Source organism: Ranitomeya imitator, chromosome 8 (genome assembly GCF_032444005.1).
Source record: "Ranitomeya imitator isolate aRanImi1 chromosome 8, aRanImi1.pri, whole genome shotgun sequence".
Classification (NCBI taxonomy): Eukaryota; Metazoa; Chordata; class Amphibia; order Anura; family Dendrobatidae; genus Ranitomeya; species Ranitomeya imitator.
The window spans coordinates 173,100,132-173,117,058 of record NC_091289.1 but is presented as its reverse complement, the minus strand read 5'-3'; the positions used below and the strand labels follow the sequence as shown (position 1 = coordinate 173,117,058).

Here is a 16,927-nt window from a genome sequence, read left to right as displayed (position 1 = left end):
TGTGTAGTCCCGAGCACAGGAGACCTAATATAAGTGGACACTGTGTATATCTGCATTGCAAAAAAAAAAAAGTCCCAAAGTCCAGGTTCCAGAAGTGCAGTAATGGGCGGCTCCGGTGACTTCTCACTTTTCTCCTTCGACTCATTGGGGAACACAGGACTGTGGTGTATGCTACTGCCGCCAGGAGGCTGACACTAAGTAAACATAAAAAAAGTTTATCTCCTTTTCAGCCGTATACACCCTGACACTGGCTGCAGGCGAACCCAGTTCATGCTTAGTGTCTGAAGGAGGCACAGGTCTGGTTCCCAGACCTCCTGGACCTTTTTTTTTTTGGAAGCGAGACAGGGGCGACGGACCCTTTTTGAAGGGGTCCGATCTCCCCAAACCATCAACGGGCGAGCACGTGGAGTGTCGCCTTCACGTATCCTATCCCGCAACGTGGGACTTGCCGGACTTAGCCCTGACCACCCTAAGGTAATTAAACCCTAGCCTGTACAGGTGCATACGGATTGTCTGTGCGGCCCCCATTGCATCACCAATGCTAGACAGCGGTGATAAAGGGGGGCGGACGGTCCCTCTCCTCATCCTATGAAAAGGAAGATGGAGTTAGGGTGCCTGACCGTCCTTTTGTTTCACACAGCCCCCTCACGCGGGGGGGGGGGGCTATGAGGGCTCCTGAGGCGCGCATCATACTGGGGATCTGGAGGGCAGGACTGCTCTGCGGGCACCTCTCTTTCTTGGGGCTGACGACACTGTGGTCTGGCTGCGGCTGGCGGGGCCGAGATTTTTTTCCTGCCTGCGGCACCGCGATCTTCTTGTTTCTAGTGGCGATGCCGCACTGCGGGCCGCCGGTGTCACTTCCGGGGCGGTCGATAATTTAGTCCCCGGCTTCTGTCAGGAAGTAGGCCACGGGCGGAAGTCCCGCCCCTTCCGGCCGCATCATTTTCCGACGGCTCGGCTCCCTCCCTTTCCTCGCCGAACACTGGAAAGCATAATCTAGGCCACAGAAACCTCAGTTTCTGGTTCCGCCCTATAGTGAGGGCGCTCTTTTGCAAAAGGCAGCTCAGATTCTTCGCTGTGGGACAAGTTCCACAGGACGAATGGGGACACAGGACTGGGGTAAGTGCTACTCCCCCCAGCTTGACAGCATTAATCTCTGCATTGCTATGGCCTATCTAGATCCCCTGATTATAGCATTTGCAGGGCACCATGTGTAGAAGGGCCAAATCTCACACGGTGCTATATACCGCATGTGTAGTCTGTCGGTCCGCTTTTCCGCATGCCCAGAGTACTCGTCTCTGTGAGGCCTGAGACTCCGAACGCGCTCAGGGGCCCTCCCCTGCGACTCAGGTAGAAGCGGTGGTTTCTCCCCCGGAATGGGTCACCTCCTTTTCACAGTCTATGGCATCCCTAACTAAGGCAATAGAGTCCCTGCAGACACCGGCTGGGGCCAGGGACAGCAGTTCACCTGCCATGGAGAGGTCCTCCGGCTCTCAGGAGCCTTCGGCCTGCAGGGGCCGCGCTCACACTAGGCAGACGCGGGGAAAGCGAACCCACACAGCGTCTCCCGGTCCGTCAGGGGCATCTGCGTCCTGGAGTTCTGCCTCTTGTTCACCTTCTCCAGCGGAGAGCGGTGAACTTGGTTCGGACTACGATTCCGAGGGATCCCTCAATCTAGAGGTGCCTGATTATCAGAAGTCAGTAGACAGTCTAATTGAGGCCGTCAACCAAACCCTGGGTATAGAGGACAAATCTACCTTGACCTCTGGTCATAAGGTATCATTCAAGAAGGCCAAGCAGTCTCATAGGGTGTTCGCTTCTCACCCCGAGTTTGAGGACTTGGTCCAACGTCACAGGGAGCATCCAGACAGACGTTTTGCGGGACAAAAGGCTCTGAATGCTAGATACCCTTTTGCTCCTGATCTGTGTAAGAAATGGGCAGAATCTCCTTCGGTAGATCCTCCGGTTTCTCGTTTGGCCTCTAACACACTGTTATCCCTTCCCAACGGCTCATCTATTAAAGATCCTACTGATCAGCTTATTGATAGTTTGGCTCATTCAATTTTTGAGGCTTCAGGTTCAGCCCTCTCGCCCTCCTTTGCATCGACGTGGGTAGCTAAGGCCATCATGTCTTGATCAGAATCTTTGACCAAAGCTCTTCAGGAGAGGGATCTACCAGTGGAGTTAACAGAGATGTCAAATCAAATAGCTCTAGCTGGGAGCTACCTGATCAATGCGTCTTTATCTGCAGCGAACCGTGCGGCTTCAGCGGCAGCAAACGCTATTGCCATCAGAAGGGCTCTTTGGTTGAGAACATGGCGGGCAGATTGTACCTCTAAAAAATCTCTTACAACCCTTCCTTATCAGGGTGGCCGATTATTTGGAGAAAAATTGGATCAGCTCATTTCTGATACAACAGGAGGGAAAAGCAATTTTCTTCCACAGCAGAGGATTAAACAGCCTTTTCGTCGCCTGTTCCAGGCTCGCTTTAAGCCCTTTCGTAATACCAGGTTGACCCCAACGTCAAATCCCGCTGCTCCAGGGCGACCCAATCAGGACAGAGATCATCAGCTCTCCTAGAGAGATAACCCATTGGGAAGAATGCGATCCCAGGGGAGGGGAAGGGGATCTAGGTCCCAGAGGCTTTTGGCCAAATGACTGAAGTCGGTCTCTGGTTTCCGCCGACAGAGTACGCTGCCACCTACTCTCTTTTCACCTGTCCTGGCTCACTTTGGTTCACGACAGGTGGGTAAGAGAACTGGTGTCTTCAGGATACAAGATAGAGTTTGTCAGCCTTCCCCCGTGCCGATTCTTTCCTGCCCGCCTTTCCAGCTAAAAATCCCAGGTACAGGTCCTGTTCAATTCTAGAGTCCCTTCGGCTCCGCGGGGTCATCTTTCCAGTTCCAAAGGAAGAAAGATTTCAGGGGTTCTATTCCAACCTGTTCATAGTTCCCAAAAAAGATGGAACGGTAAGGCCCATGTTTGTCAACATTTGTCGCTTTCGAATGGAATCTCTCCGGTCAGTCATTGAGTCAATGGAAAAGGGAGAATTCTTGGCTTCAATAGATATTCAAGATGCCTATCTGCACATACCCATATTTCCTGCGCATCAAAGATTCCTACGTTTCGCCGTAGTCAACCTGCATTTCCAGTTCACGGCCTTACCTTTCGGGCTAGCCACCGCCCCCAGAGTGTTCACAAAGGTCATGGCGGCTGTTGTGTCCATCCTGCATTCCCGGGGCATACTCGTTTTACCTTATTTAGACGATCTCATCAAGGGTCTGTCTTTTCAGGCCTGTGATGAAAATGTCAGCATTACTCTAGACACTCTTTCTTGTCTAGGGTGGCTGGTGAACCTAGAAAAGTTGTCTCTTGTACCATCCCGGAGAATTTCTTTTCTAGGGATGATCTTCGACACCTTACAAGGTCTGACAATCCTACCCCAGGACAAGGTCCTGAATCTTCGGCAAGAGGTGAGGATCATTCGCCGGCCTGTCTATCATACAATCCGGTTTTGCATGAGGGTCTTACGAAGAATCGTGGCCGTAATGGAAGCAGTGCTATTTGCGCAACTCCATCTTCGTCCTCTCCAACATGCACTATTAACAGCATGGGACAAAAATCCATTCTCTCTCAACCTCAGGTGCCGTCTGTCTTTCCAGGTCACACAGGCTCTCATGGTGGTCAACAAGTCCGTCTCTACAACAGGGGAACCTTTTCCCCCAGTCCATTGGCTAGTAGTCACGACAGATGCCAGCCTTCTAGGTTGGGGAGCAGTGTTTTATCGCCACACAGCCCAGGGACTCTGGTCCTCTCGGGAGTCAGGTCTTCCAATCAATCTTTTGGAGATTTGGGCTGTTCGGCTGGCTCTGCAGCATTTTCATCATCTCCTGGCAGGCCGCCCTGTCCGGATTAAGTCGGACAATGTCACAGTGGTGGCATACATAAATCATCAAGGGGGTACCCGCAGCAGGGCGGCCATGTACGAGGTAAAGCAGGTCCTCTGCTGGGCCGAAAGGTGATTTCGGCAATCCACATCCCGGGCGAGAAAAACTGGGCTGCGGATTTTCTTAGTCGACAGGGCCTTGCATCCGGGGAGTGGTCTCTCCTTCCCAAATTATTTCAACAGATATGTCAACACTGGGGAACCCCGGACGTGGACCCTGATGGCTTCCGGGAGGAATGCCAAGGTACCCAGGTTTGTCGCCCGGTATCGAGATCCACAGGCGATTGCTGTGGATGCGTTAGTTTTGCCTTGGGACCAGTTTTGTCTCCCATATCTGTTCCCCTCCCTCCACTAGCACTTCTCCCGAAGGTAATCAGAAAGGTCAAGACAGAAGGAGTTCCAGCTATCCTGGTCGCCCCAGATTGGCCTCGTCGGTCATGGTACGCAGACCTAGTACAGCTGCTCGCCGGAGCTCCGTGGCGGCTTCCAGACCGCCCGGATCTACTTTCGCAGGGCCCGATCTACCACCAGAGCTTAGGGGCCCTGTGTTTAACGGCCTGGCCATTGAATCTTGGGATTCTAACACAGGCTGGGTTTTCCCAAGAGGTAGCCGCTACCATGATTAGCGCCCGGAAACCCGTCTCTGCACGTAGTTATCGCACCTGGAAGGTTTTCCTTTCATGGTGCAGAAGGCGTGAGCTCCCCCCACTACGTTTCTCCATCCCAAACATTCTTGCCTTTCTCCAAACCGGCCTGGATTCAGGGCTTGCACCGAGTACACTTAAAAGACAGATATCAGCCTTGTCGGTACTTTTTCAGAGCAGGATCGCTATTAGGGTATGTGCACACGTCAGGATTTTTTCCTGACAAAATCCGGAGAATTCTGCCAGAAATCCGCGTGCTTTTTTCGCGCGGATTTCTCTTGGAATTTGCGCGTTTTTGACACGTTTTTTGCGCGGATTTTTTGCAGAATTTGTGCGGATTTTTCCGGAATGTCCATTTTGATAGGAAATCCGCAGAAAATCCGCAAAAAGATAGAGCATGTCCGGATTTTTTGTGGTATGCGTTTTTTTTGCGGAAAAAAACGCTAACATATGCACAAAAAATGCGGAATGCATTCTAAATGATAGGATGCATAATGTTAGCGTTTTTTCAGCGGATTTATAGCGTTTTTATGGCGAAATTCCGCAAAAAAAAAAACGCTAAAAATCCTGACGTGTGCACATACCCTTAATCTACAGGTGAAGACTTTCCTACAGGGAGTAGCTCACAAGGTTCTGCCTTGCAGAGCCCCCCTGGATGCTTGGGACCTTAATCTGGTCTTAAGTGCCTTGCAGGAAGTTCCTTTCGAACCCCTTCAGGACGTCTCCTTAACTTACCTTTCCTGGAAAGTTGTATTCTTGGTGGCCGTTACTTCAATTAGACGGGTATCGGAGCTGGCTGCCCTATCCTGCCGGGCTCCTTTTCTACGGTTCCATCAAGATAAGGTGGTGCTCAGACCAGCACCCTCTCCTTTTTTTTTATATACCAAAGGTGGTTTCCTCGTTCCACATTAACGAGGACATTGTCTTGCCTTCTTTTTGTCCGGCGCCAACGAACCATGTGGAAAAAGCTCTCCATACGTTACACCTAGTGAGAGCGCTGAGAAGGTACATTTCACGGACAGCACCTTTTCGGCAGACGAATGCGCTGTTTGTCCTCACTGAGGGTCGCAGAAAGGGACTTGCTGCCTCGAGATCAACCTTGGCCAGGTGGATATGATCGGCTATTCAGGAGGCCTACCGCGTCAAGGACGTAGTCGTTCCGGCCGGAATAAAAGCAAATTCCACTCGGGCAGTGGGGGCTTCCCGGGCGCTGCGGCACCAGGCTTCAGCAGAACAGGTTTGCAAGGCCGGTGCTACGAGGGGAAAAAGCCTCTGGCTGTGCCGGCTCCACGCGCGCCTCTGGTTGTGCCGCCACATGGCTGTATACCAATAAGGCCATACAGGCTTTGTGCTCAGGGCTGGGCCGGCATGTTTTATGTGAGCCATAATTGTTCGGATTCTGTGTTTTCCACCAATCTATTGACGACCTTTCCTTAGAATAAGTCATCAGTGACAATCACAGTGATCCATGCTGTTTGATAAAGCTGGTGAATTTTTGATTGTCTAGTATGTTTACTCCAAATATTAGTTATTTTGTTCCTAACATTTGCTAGGCCCCTTTCTGCAAAGCCATGCTCTTTGTTGGACAAGACACGAAGGAGCCAATTCCTCAAGGCAAGCTTTGCACATGTCGGTATTAACAAAGGGTAGTGGTGGAGTAATTTATTGAGACGCACGTCCCTTCATGAAGCTGGAGCATCTGATCGTTGGCGTACACTTCACCGCAAATACAAGCCCAGTTAGGGAATTGTGTAACATTTCTGGTATAAGCAATTTCATAACTTCTGAGCGATTTTTGCTGTTGGCACCGCCGCACCCTGTCCTCCCTGTGCTCCACACACTTCAGCAGAGCTAGCTGAGACTGGTGTCAAAACGCCAAGTGGCAAATGTTTTGCGCAACAACTTTGCATTTCGCAAAAATAGTGCGACTTTTCAGACCGTTTTATACCAAATGCATGAATGCTTTAATGAATTGGCCCCAAAGTGTCCAAAGAACATAATGAAAATGGTCTGACATGAAAGGATAGGTTTGTTTTTGCATAAATTGGACTAGAATTCTGCTGCATTTATCTCAACAATCGTCCCCAGCTATCGATGTCAAATTTAATTTAAGATCATAAAAATGTAATATTTAAGTAACAAAAAGCCACAAAATAAAGGAAGGTTGCCATCCAGGTTTCCGGGCACCTGATTAACAAAGATATTTTTCTACCTGGTCATCCCCAGACAGCAGCACAATTCATGAGGATTACAAAGCCGGGTGACAATAGCCCGGGAGGCCATAGATATAAATACTAATGGCATTGTTGGAAAATCAGAACTTTTGCCCCATTATGGCCACATGACTTGTGCTTGGCATTGTTGGTGCTGTGCCAGGATGGTGGTCGTGCGTCGCTGTGCCAGGATGGCGGTCGTGCGTCGCTGTGCCAGAATGGCAGTCGTGCGTCGCTGTGCTTGGACGGCGGTTGCTATGCCTGGACGGCGCTCGTGCGTCGCTGTGCCTGGACGGCGGTCGCTGTGCCTGGACGGCGCTCGTGCGTCGCTGTGCCTGGGCGGCGTTCGTGCGTCGCTGTGCTTGGACGGCGCTCGTGCGTCGCTGTGCCTGGACGGCGCTCGTGCCGTTGCTGCGCTTTAGATTTACGGAGCGTGGTGCTTCAGGAAGCTTGTGAGATAATTGCAGATTCCTTCCCATTAGTGCACGGTCCCCCCTCCTGGCTGCTGTACTGCAGTGCTGTAGTAATACCGTATGTACTGCTGATGTCACTGCTACTCTGCTCAGCAATCTGCTCTTTGTTCCACAGGGGGCCGTGATTGGTATTGACGACGAGGACGACAGCACCTTTACTATAACGGTGGACCAGAAAACCTTTCATTTTCAGGGTGAGCAAAAAAATCTTGTATGTGTCAGTGTGGTGTGCGGCGTGTCTCCTCTCCGGCTCACGTCCCCGCTGGGATGGGATAGCGCACTCTGCAGCGGATGGGAGCGCACGACTCCAGGCATTTCCTATCTTACAAGCTGACTCATAGGAGACCACTTTGCATCCAGCAGACGCTCACATCCTCTCGCCTTTTGAGATGCGGAGTTTGCTGGGGAATGTGCCCGCGGATCCTCTCTGTGTGACGAGAGCCAGCATCCGGCTTTTTTGTCGTCTATTACTTTACCTGCAGTTTCCTTTTTAAGGTGGAGTTGTTCTTCAAGACTTGGAGTGTCTTCTCTCTCTCATCTGCGCTCCTTGTCACCATTCCTCTGCTTTTACTCACCATTTCCGATCATAACTTCACAAATCAATGCCTTCTGTCACTGCTATGTTTCGGCATTGCATGCTGTGGCTGAACCGTAGAAAGGGTAAGATGTGACTCTTCCTGTAATCCGCTCCGTGCAATCCCACTACTTTACACGTGGATTTGGGGGCACGGCGAAATAATGTGGAGTGCTCATCTAGCGCCTGGATATCAACTTCTTCACCTCCAGTTATTAAACCGTCATCATCCAGATTATGACGCGAGAGCAGCCCCTGAATATGTAGGAACTCCGCTTCATTTACAGTTATTTGTAGGGGGTGGGGTAAATTGCTTTATTTATGGGGGTACATGACTTTATTTGTAGAGGTGGGGTACGTGGCTTTATAGGGGGTACATGGCTTTATTTGTAGAGGTGGGGTACATGGCTTTATAGGGGGTACATGGCTTTATTTGTAGGGAGTTGGGTATATGGCTTTATTTATGGTGGTACATGAATTTATTTATGGGGGTACATGACTTCATTTGTAGGGGTGGGGTACATGGCTTTATAGGGGATACATGGCTTTATTTGTAGGGGTGGGGTGCATGGCTTTATAGGGGGTACATGGCTTTATTTGTAGGCGGTGAAGTACATGGCTTTATTTATGGGGGTACATGACTTTATTTGTAGGGGTGTGGTACATGGCTTTATAGTGGGTACATCGCTTTATTTGTAGGGGTGGGGTACATGGTTTTATAGGGGGTACATGGCTTTATTTGTAGGGAGTTGGGTACATGGCTTTATTTATGGGGGTACATGGCTTTATTTGCAGGGGTGGGGTACATGACTTTATTGGGGGTACATGCTTCATTTGTAGGGGGTGGAGTACATGGCTTCATTTGTAGGGGGTTGGGTACATGGCTAAATCTTGCTTGGGACAGTTGCTGCATTGTATCTTGTGATCTCTGCTGGATTTCGGCAACTATAGAGCAGCTCCGATATTCTCCATATTGTCTGTACTGATATAACGGCTCATTCCCTGTAATGTATGTTGTTTGCGTAACTACTGCACCTTCGTTACTCTCACTTACGCTTGTCTGTGAGCACAGATTCTGCATTTACACCTATAGTTTATGGTGCGTACACCAAATATATACAGTCACTTGTGCAAAGGGAAAAATGTTGCAGCACTTTTTTTTTTTCTTTTATCCACAATTAATACATTTGATATAATATTTATAAAATCTTAAAAATAATTATAAAATCTTTTTTAGAATATATTCTTACTATTATTTCTATGTCGTTGTATAACTGATTTTATTGCATAGGACATATATATATATTAGGGGAATATTCCAGACATAGGGCTTGGCGATTTTTTTTAATTTATTTTTTCCTGCCAAAAAAGCTGCGTTTTATAGTACAGCAAAGTGAACGAGATCTCTCATATCTCATTCACACTTTGCTTAATTCCTTGCAGATTTCTATATCTGCAGCATGTCGATTTCTTTCAGCATTTTTCACCCATTCTAATAAATGGTGGGGGGATACAGCAAAAAAGGTGCGTATTTTTACTACACAGTACTTCTCTCACCAGGAGACACACTAATGTGTGTCCCATTATTGTGACAGCAGTATACCCTAGTAAAATCGGGAGGATATTTTTATTTTTTTACATTTTTACATTTCTGACGTTTCCCCACTTCTGTCACACTATTGAGACATGACCCCTTTGTGTATTATTTTATTGTGTGTTCCTCTTTCATCCTGCAGCCAAAAGACTGATCGATCGTCTGCTTTGTAATATCAATTCGAAGGACTCGATTCTTATGTATTTGGGTTAATACAGCGATGCTCGCAGCGGGCCAGAAACCATCGCCATTAATCACTGAATGCAAACTGATCTAATAAAGGGGCCTGCAGCCTAAATATGGGTTGCATAAATGAATTACCAACCGCAATGTTTTTATAATAGTGGCTTATCCAGAAGGGACGGGCTTAGGCTGTGTGCTTGAATTTGGGCAATGTTCAGTAGTAGCGCATCAAGTGATTTTTTTTTTTTCCATTGGTTATCAAATTTATGGTCATTAGGACTTGTAAAAATGTGATGATTAGCTAGGGGGGACCCTCACTGAATCTGTGACCCAGCTGGGCCCCTGCTGAGAGTATGCAATCCCATTAATTCCAGGTTCTGCTTTCATTTCACTGATTGCTTTCAACAAGATTGTTTGGACATGGTAATAATTACCATTTCCGATTCCATCCCGGTTCTTTAAGCAATTAATGGTATACTCAGACCCTTGGGATGGCCCGTATTAAATTGGAAACTTTACAGAGAGAAAAGTCGGAGGGTGAGCGGTGCCCAATTCTTGGATATATTTCTTGGCTGTTTGGTACTATTGTTAATGCATAAGATATGGTTGAAGATGTGAGAATTTACATCACTGCGGGAAAACGACTCTGTTGTTGGGTGTTCCGGGAATACGGGCTTCCCTGTAACTAACGCTAGGGCAGCCCTATCTCGCCCTGTTCCCCGGGTTACTTCTGATGGTGAAGATGCCAGTGCCACATTCCTTGCCTTAGCTCCTAAATCCGCCCTTAGTCTGTACCCTTCCCAGGGCTGACGTCAGCACCCGGCGCACCCAGGCTAGTGCGGGGGGCCCCACTTGCTGTCAGGGACACCGATGAGCTATGGTTGCCAGTGCCGTGAGTAGGCCCCCTGCTTGCTCAGGACCCCAGCACTTTCGATACTTGCCTCCCCCGGTCCACCGCCGTTCAGGTCAGAGGGCGCGATGTTGTCACTACAGTTCACTCTCTCTGCCTGAACAGTCACAGTGCAGAGAGCTGAGGAGTCCGAAGCAGGACAGCGGCCAGCGAGGAGAAGGGAGTATTTTTTTTTTTTTTACTTTTTTTATTAATGTTTGAAGCAATACATTTTATCAGCATTCACAAGAGACAATACAAAATGCAGCATTTTATTCCAAACTTGCCGAAATCTTTTACATAGTGCTGTATTTCAGTCTGTCTCTTCGGCAGATTTTATACTAAAAAAACATTGGTTTGTTGGTGCAACACGGCCATAGGAAGTCATTGCAAATCTGCTGAAAGGCAATATATTCCTGGCAGCCAATCTGTCTGTGCTGGCAAGGAAGAATGCAACATGGCAGCGGTTGAGAAAGGGCATTGCTTCTCGCCTTTTTTTTTTTCTGTAATATGTATCTGATGCAGAGAACCGTGACTTGGTAATTACTATTTAAATAGAAGATGAAACAATGTGGAAAGTGTCCCTCACATAGAGTAATAAACGAGCAACAGCTGTTTCGCATGAGTTCATGCTTCTTCCGGCTCAGAAGAAGCATGTGCTCGTGCGAAACGGCTATAGTTTGGCCATTCCTCTTTCTTTGCTCCTCATATGATGACTGAATAAAGTTGCCATTTTATGCGCACACCACTGGTAAGTGCCGCTTTCTACAGGTTTTAGGCTATGTGCACACGTTGCGGATCCTTTTGCGGAATTTTCCGCACCTTTTTTTGAAAAATGTGCAGGTAAAATGCACTGCCTTTTACCTGTGGAATTACTGCGGTTTTTGTGCGGATTCTACAGCGGTTTTACACCTGCGGATTCCCGTTGAGGAGCAGGTGTAAAACGCTGCGGAATCCGCACAAAGAATTGACATGCCATACAGTATTTTCCACACCATGGGCACTGCGGATTTCGTTTTCCATACGTTAACATGGTACTGTACATCGCATGGAAAACTGGTGCGAATTCGCTGCGGATCCGCAGCAAAATTCGCAACGTGTGCACATAGCCTTAGTCTTCTATTTCAACTGTTGAAGCACTGAACACTGCAAGTTGGTTATCCCGAACCATTTTTCCTTTCTGATTTATTTGCGTTCTACAGGTATGGTAGCATGTTTCTTTTTTTTATTTTTACAATTACTATTCACTGGAGAAATGTTGCTTTTACCCATGATAATATCTTTTTTTTTTTTTTTTTTAGAAGACTTGTTTTTCACACTACACTATAAAAAGGTGCCGATCTGCCAATTACTTGTACCTGGTTACCGCTCTCTGGGGGACGAGGGTTGCAGACAGTGTGTTGCATCATAGAGATCTCAGTAACGGGCTGCAGACAGTGTGCTGCATCATATAGATCTCAGTAACGTTCTTATTCTCTGCTCATTGACTTCATTACCGTCAGTTCTTGTAAGGAGGACACTGTCCTCCAAGTTTCTTAAGGCCCCATTTTTGGCAAACTTCTGAATGATACATTGTCCTCTTAATAATTCTCTTTACATCCCACAGCCCGAGATGCAGATGAAAGAGAAAAGTGGATTAATGCGTTAGAGGAAACCATTCTGCGTCACACTTTGCAGCTACAGGTAAGGACTAGATAAAAGGACTATTAATTGCCAGATCGGTCAGAACAATGTACTGGGAGGGGGGTCTCTTCATATTTGTGATGAACATTATAATCAGAGCTTCCGTGGCAGCATCTTGGCCAGTATAATGCCAGGAAAGAGTTGATGTTGGATATAAAGTTTCTTCATTGTGTAATCTTGAAACCTAAAGTTTTGTAATATACTTTCTGCATCCATTCCGTGTGGAATTTAAAGGGGTTGTCTAAGTGAAATGAACATTTTCCCAGTGGCTTGGCATCTTATCCAGCGCACTGTGGAGGCCAGAATGGAGACGTCGGTGCTCAAGCAGCATCAGCCCTTGTGATTGTTGTCCGCGGTCAGGTGACTACCATAGCGCATCATCAGTGATTTGACCAATGACACGCTGCGGAAGTCACCTGACCGCGGAGGGCTATCCCAGGTCCCAGCATCTTTGAATAACGACGGCTTCCTTGCCGATGTAAATGCTGAGCACCATCAGCCTGTGCTGGATCCAGGAAAGTCCCAGGAGGTGCGAATCGCCGCCTTTATTATTTTAACATACCAAGTCACCGGTGTAAAAATTGTATTTTTACCTGGACAACCCCTTTTAAGATCTCTGCTTGGTAATTTATTCTCAGATTTTGGGGTAAGATTTCATACTGTGTTTGGACAGAAAATTAGTTGTAAGTCCTTCTTCTCCCCGGATTGTATTCTTAACATTCAATAGATAGGAGTCTGGCAGCTGCGCCGTTCTACTGTCATTATGTCCGGCCGCATGGAAATGTTAGGTTTTCAGCAATTTTTCTTTCTATTCTTCTGAGTTGTGGTCCTGTAATTGTTGGCTTATTTTAGCATTGCCTTCCTTTAGCGACCGAGTCCTGCCTGCTGCAGTCACTTATTGCAGATTGGCCAATGCTGGTGTCAGTAGTACGTCACACAACTCGAGTATGAGCATGATGTGGGAGCGACTTCCGATTGTTATATCGTTCATTGATGTGATGAAAGCTCTTGGGCTACGTTCACATTCGCGTCTTTGGACGCAGGGTCGTCGCCACAACGCACGACGGATGTGAAACGCACGCAAAAACGCATTGTTTTGTGACGCATGCGTCCATTTTTGGCTTGATTTTGGACGCAAAAAAAAAATGCAACTTGCTGCGTCCTCTGCGCCCTGACGCTTGCGCCAAAAATGACGCATGCGTCACAAAACGCAAGAAAACGCATGTCCATGTGCCCCCATGTTAAATATAGGGGCGCATGACGCATGCATCGCTATGCGTCGCCGAACCTGCGACCGACGCAACGTAAATGTGAACGTAGCCTTATTGATTCTTCATTAAAAAAAAAAAAAGTTAAATTGATGATGAGTATTTTTACTTTTTTGCTCTTTGCTGAAAAGGGCTCAAAACGAAATGTATAAGGATTGTCGGAGACTGGAAAAGTCATGGTGATTTCTCCAACAACTGCTCCGGCTTTATCACCAGAATGGGGCTGATTTACTAATACTCTGTAACATTTAGGCTGTGTGCAGACGTTCAGGTTTTTTTGCGGTACAAACGCTATAAAAACTCATTAAAAACGCATACATTATGCATCCTATCATTTAGAATGCATTCTGCAAGTTTTGTGCACATGATGCGTTTCATCGCGGTAAAAAAAAGCAGCATGTTCATTAATTTTGCGGATTTTCTGCGTTTTTCCCGCTATTCTATGCATTTTTTGTCAGGAAAATTTCTGCAAGAAATCCTGATGTGTGCACATACCCTTAGACAGTGCAAATCTAGGGCCCGATTCTTTATTTCATTGTAGCCTATTTTTTGTTTAACTTTTGCTGTTTTTCACCTATTTTTCATTTGCACCTTAAGGTGCCGTCACACTAGACGATATCGCTAGCGATCCGTGACGTTGCAGCGTCCTCGCTAGCGATATCGTCCAGTGTGACAGGCAGCAGCGATCAGGCCCCTGCTGTGCTGTCGCTGGTCGGGGAAGAAAGTCCAGAACTTTATTTGGTCGCTGGACTCCCCGCAGACATCGCTGAATCGGCGTGTGTGACACCGATTCAGCGATGTCTTCGCTGGTAACCAGGGTAAACATCGGGTAACTAAGCGCAGGGCCGCGCTTAGTAACCCGATGTTTACCCTGGTTACCATCCTTAAAGTAAAAAAAACAAACACTACATACTTACCTACAGCAGTCTGTCCTCCAGCGCTGTGCTCTGCACTCCTCCTGTACTGGCTGTGAGCGTCGGTCAGCCGGAAAGCAGAGCGGTGACGTCACCGCTCTGCTTTCCGGCCGCTGTGCTCACACAGACAGTACAGGAGGAGTGCAGAGCACAGCGCTGGAGGACAGACGGCTGTAGGTAAGTATGTAGTGTTTGTTTTTTTTACTTTTAGGATGGTAACCAGGGTAAACATCGGGTTACTAAGCGCGGCCCTGCGCTTAGTTACCCGATGTTTACCCTGGTTACCGGCATCGTTGGTCGCTGGAGAGCGGTCTGTGTGACAGCTCTCCAGCGACCAAACAGCGACGCTGCAGCGATCCGGATCGTTGTCGGTATCGCTGCAGCGTCGCTTAGTGTGACGGTACCTTTATTCTTCTTTTTATTTTAAAGGGAACCTGTCACCCCGTTTTTTGAGATTGAGCTATAAATACTGTTAAATAGGGCCTGCGCTGTGTGTTCCTATAGTGTATGTAGTGTACCCCGATTCCCCATGTATGCTGAGAAATAACTTACCAAAGTCGCCGTTTTCGCCTGTCAATCAGGCTGGTCAGGTCGGGAGGGCGTGGTGACATCGCTGGTTCTTCCTCAGCTTTACGTTGGTGGCGTAGTGGCGTAGTGGTGAACAAGCAGTGCGCGATCTGCGCTGTCATCCCTTTCGTCGGCGGGGGCGGCCATCTTCCTGGGGCCGCGCGTGCGCAGATCGAGTGCTCTGCTGCACGGGGCTTCAGGAAAATGGCCGCGGGATGCCGCGCGTGCGCATTAGAGATCGCGGCGGCCATTTTCCCAAAGCCGAGATGCAAACTCGGCTTTGGGAAAATGGCCGCCGCGATCTCTAATGCGCACGCGCGGCATCCCGCGGCCATTTTCCTGAAGCCCCGTGCAGCAGAGCACTCGATCTGCGCACGCGCGGCCCCAGGAAGATGGCCGCCCCCGCCGACGAAAGGGATGACAGCGCAGATCGCGCGCTGCTTGTTCACCACTACGCCACTACGCCACCAACGTAAAGCTGAGGAAGAACCAGCGATGTCACCACGCCCTCCCGACCTGACCAGCCTGATTGACAGGCGAAAACGGCGACTTTGGTAAGTTATTTCTCAGCATACATGGGGAATCGGGGTACACTACATACACTATAGGAACACACAGCGCAGGCCCTATTTAACAGTATTTATAGCTCAATCTCAAAAAACGGGGTGACAGGTTCCCTTTAAGTCCATTTCATGGGTTTCTTTTTCTCTTTTTGTTTTCAGATCTTTTCAGTTAATTTCTCAATTGTGATTTTTATTTACCGTATATACTCGAGTATAAGCCGACCCCCCCCCTAATTTTGCCACAAAAAACTGTGAAAACTTATTGACTCGAGTATAAGCCTAGGGTGCAAAATGCAGCAGCTACCGGTGAATTTCAAAAATAAAAATAGATGCTCCATACCGTTCATTATGGCCCCATAGCTGTGCCATATAGTGCTCTGCACCGTTCATTATGGCCCCATAGCTGTGCCATATAGTGCTCTGCACCGTTCATTATTGCCCCATAGCTGTGCCATATAGTGCTCTGCACCGTTCATTATTGCCCCATAGCTGTGCCATATAGTGCTCTGCACCGTTCATTATTGCCCCATAGCTGTGCCATATAGTGCTCTGCACCGTTCATTAGTGCCCCATAGCTGTGCCATATAGTGCTCTGCACCGTTCATTATTGCTCCATAGCTGTGCCATATAGTGCTCTGCACCGTTCATTATTGCCCCATAGCTGTGCCATATAGTGCTCTGCACCGTTCAGTATTGCCCCATAGCTGTGCCATATAGTGCTCTGCACCGTTCATTATTGCTCCTTAGCTGTGCCATATAGTGCCCTGCACCGTTCATTATTGCCCCATAGCTGTGCCATATAGTGCTCTGCACCGTTCATTATTGCTCCTTAGCTGTGCCATATAGTGCTCTGCACCGTTCATTATTGCCCCATAGCTCTGCCATATAGTGCTCTGCACCGTTCATTATTGCCCCATAGCTCTGCCATATAGTGCTCTGCACCGTTCATTATTGCCCCATAGCTGTGCCATATAGTGCTCTGTACCGTTCAGTATTGCTCCATAGCTGTGCCATATAGTGCTCTGCACCGTTCATTATTGCCCCATAGCTGTGCCATATAGTGCTCTGCACCGTTCATTATTGCTCCTTAGCTGTGCCATATAGTGCCCTGCACCGTTCATTATTGCCCCATAGCTGTGCCATATAGTGCTCTGCACCGTTCATTATTGCTCCTTAGCTGTGCCATATAGTGCTCTGCACCGTTCATTATTGCCCCATAGCTCTGCCATATAGTGCTCTGCACCGTTCATTATTGCCCCATAGCTCTGCCATATAGTGCTCTGCACCGTTCATTATTGCTCCATAGCTGTGCCATATAGTGCTCTGCACCGTTCATTATTGCCCCATAGCTGTGCCATATAGTGCTCTGCACCGTTCATTATTGCCCCATAGCTGTGCCATATAGTGCTCTGCACC

General features: G+C 48.1%; 1 protein-coding gene across 2 annotated transcripts in view; it reads left to right on the top strand.

Annotated features, from left to right (window-relative positions):
* Positions 1-16,927, top strand: part of OSBPL9 (oxysterol binding protein like 9) — a 91,671-nt gene that overhangs the window by 16,614 nt on the left and 58,130 nt on the right. For both annotated transcript variants that reach the window (XM_069737920.1, XM_069737915.1), the window contains exons 3-4: positions 7,392-7,470; positions 12,123-12,199. In XM_069737920.1, coding sequence (XP_069594021.1) covers positions 7,392-7,470; positions 12,123-12,199 — 156 coding nt within the window. The remainder of the gene's footprint in view (positions 1-7,391; positions 7,471-12,122; positions 12,200-16,927) is intronic.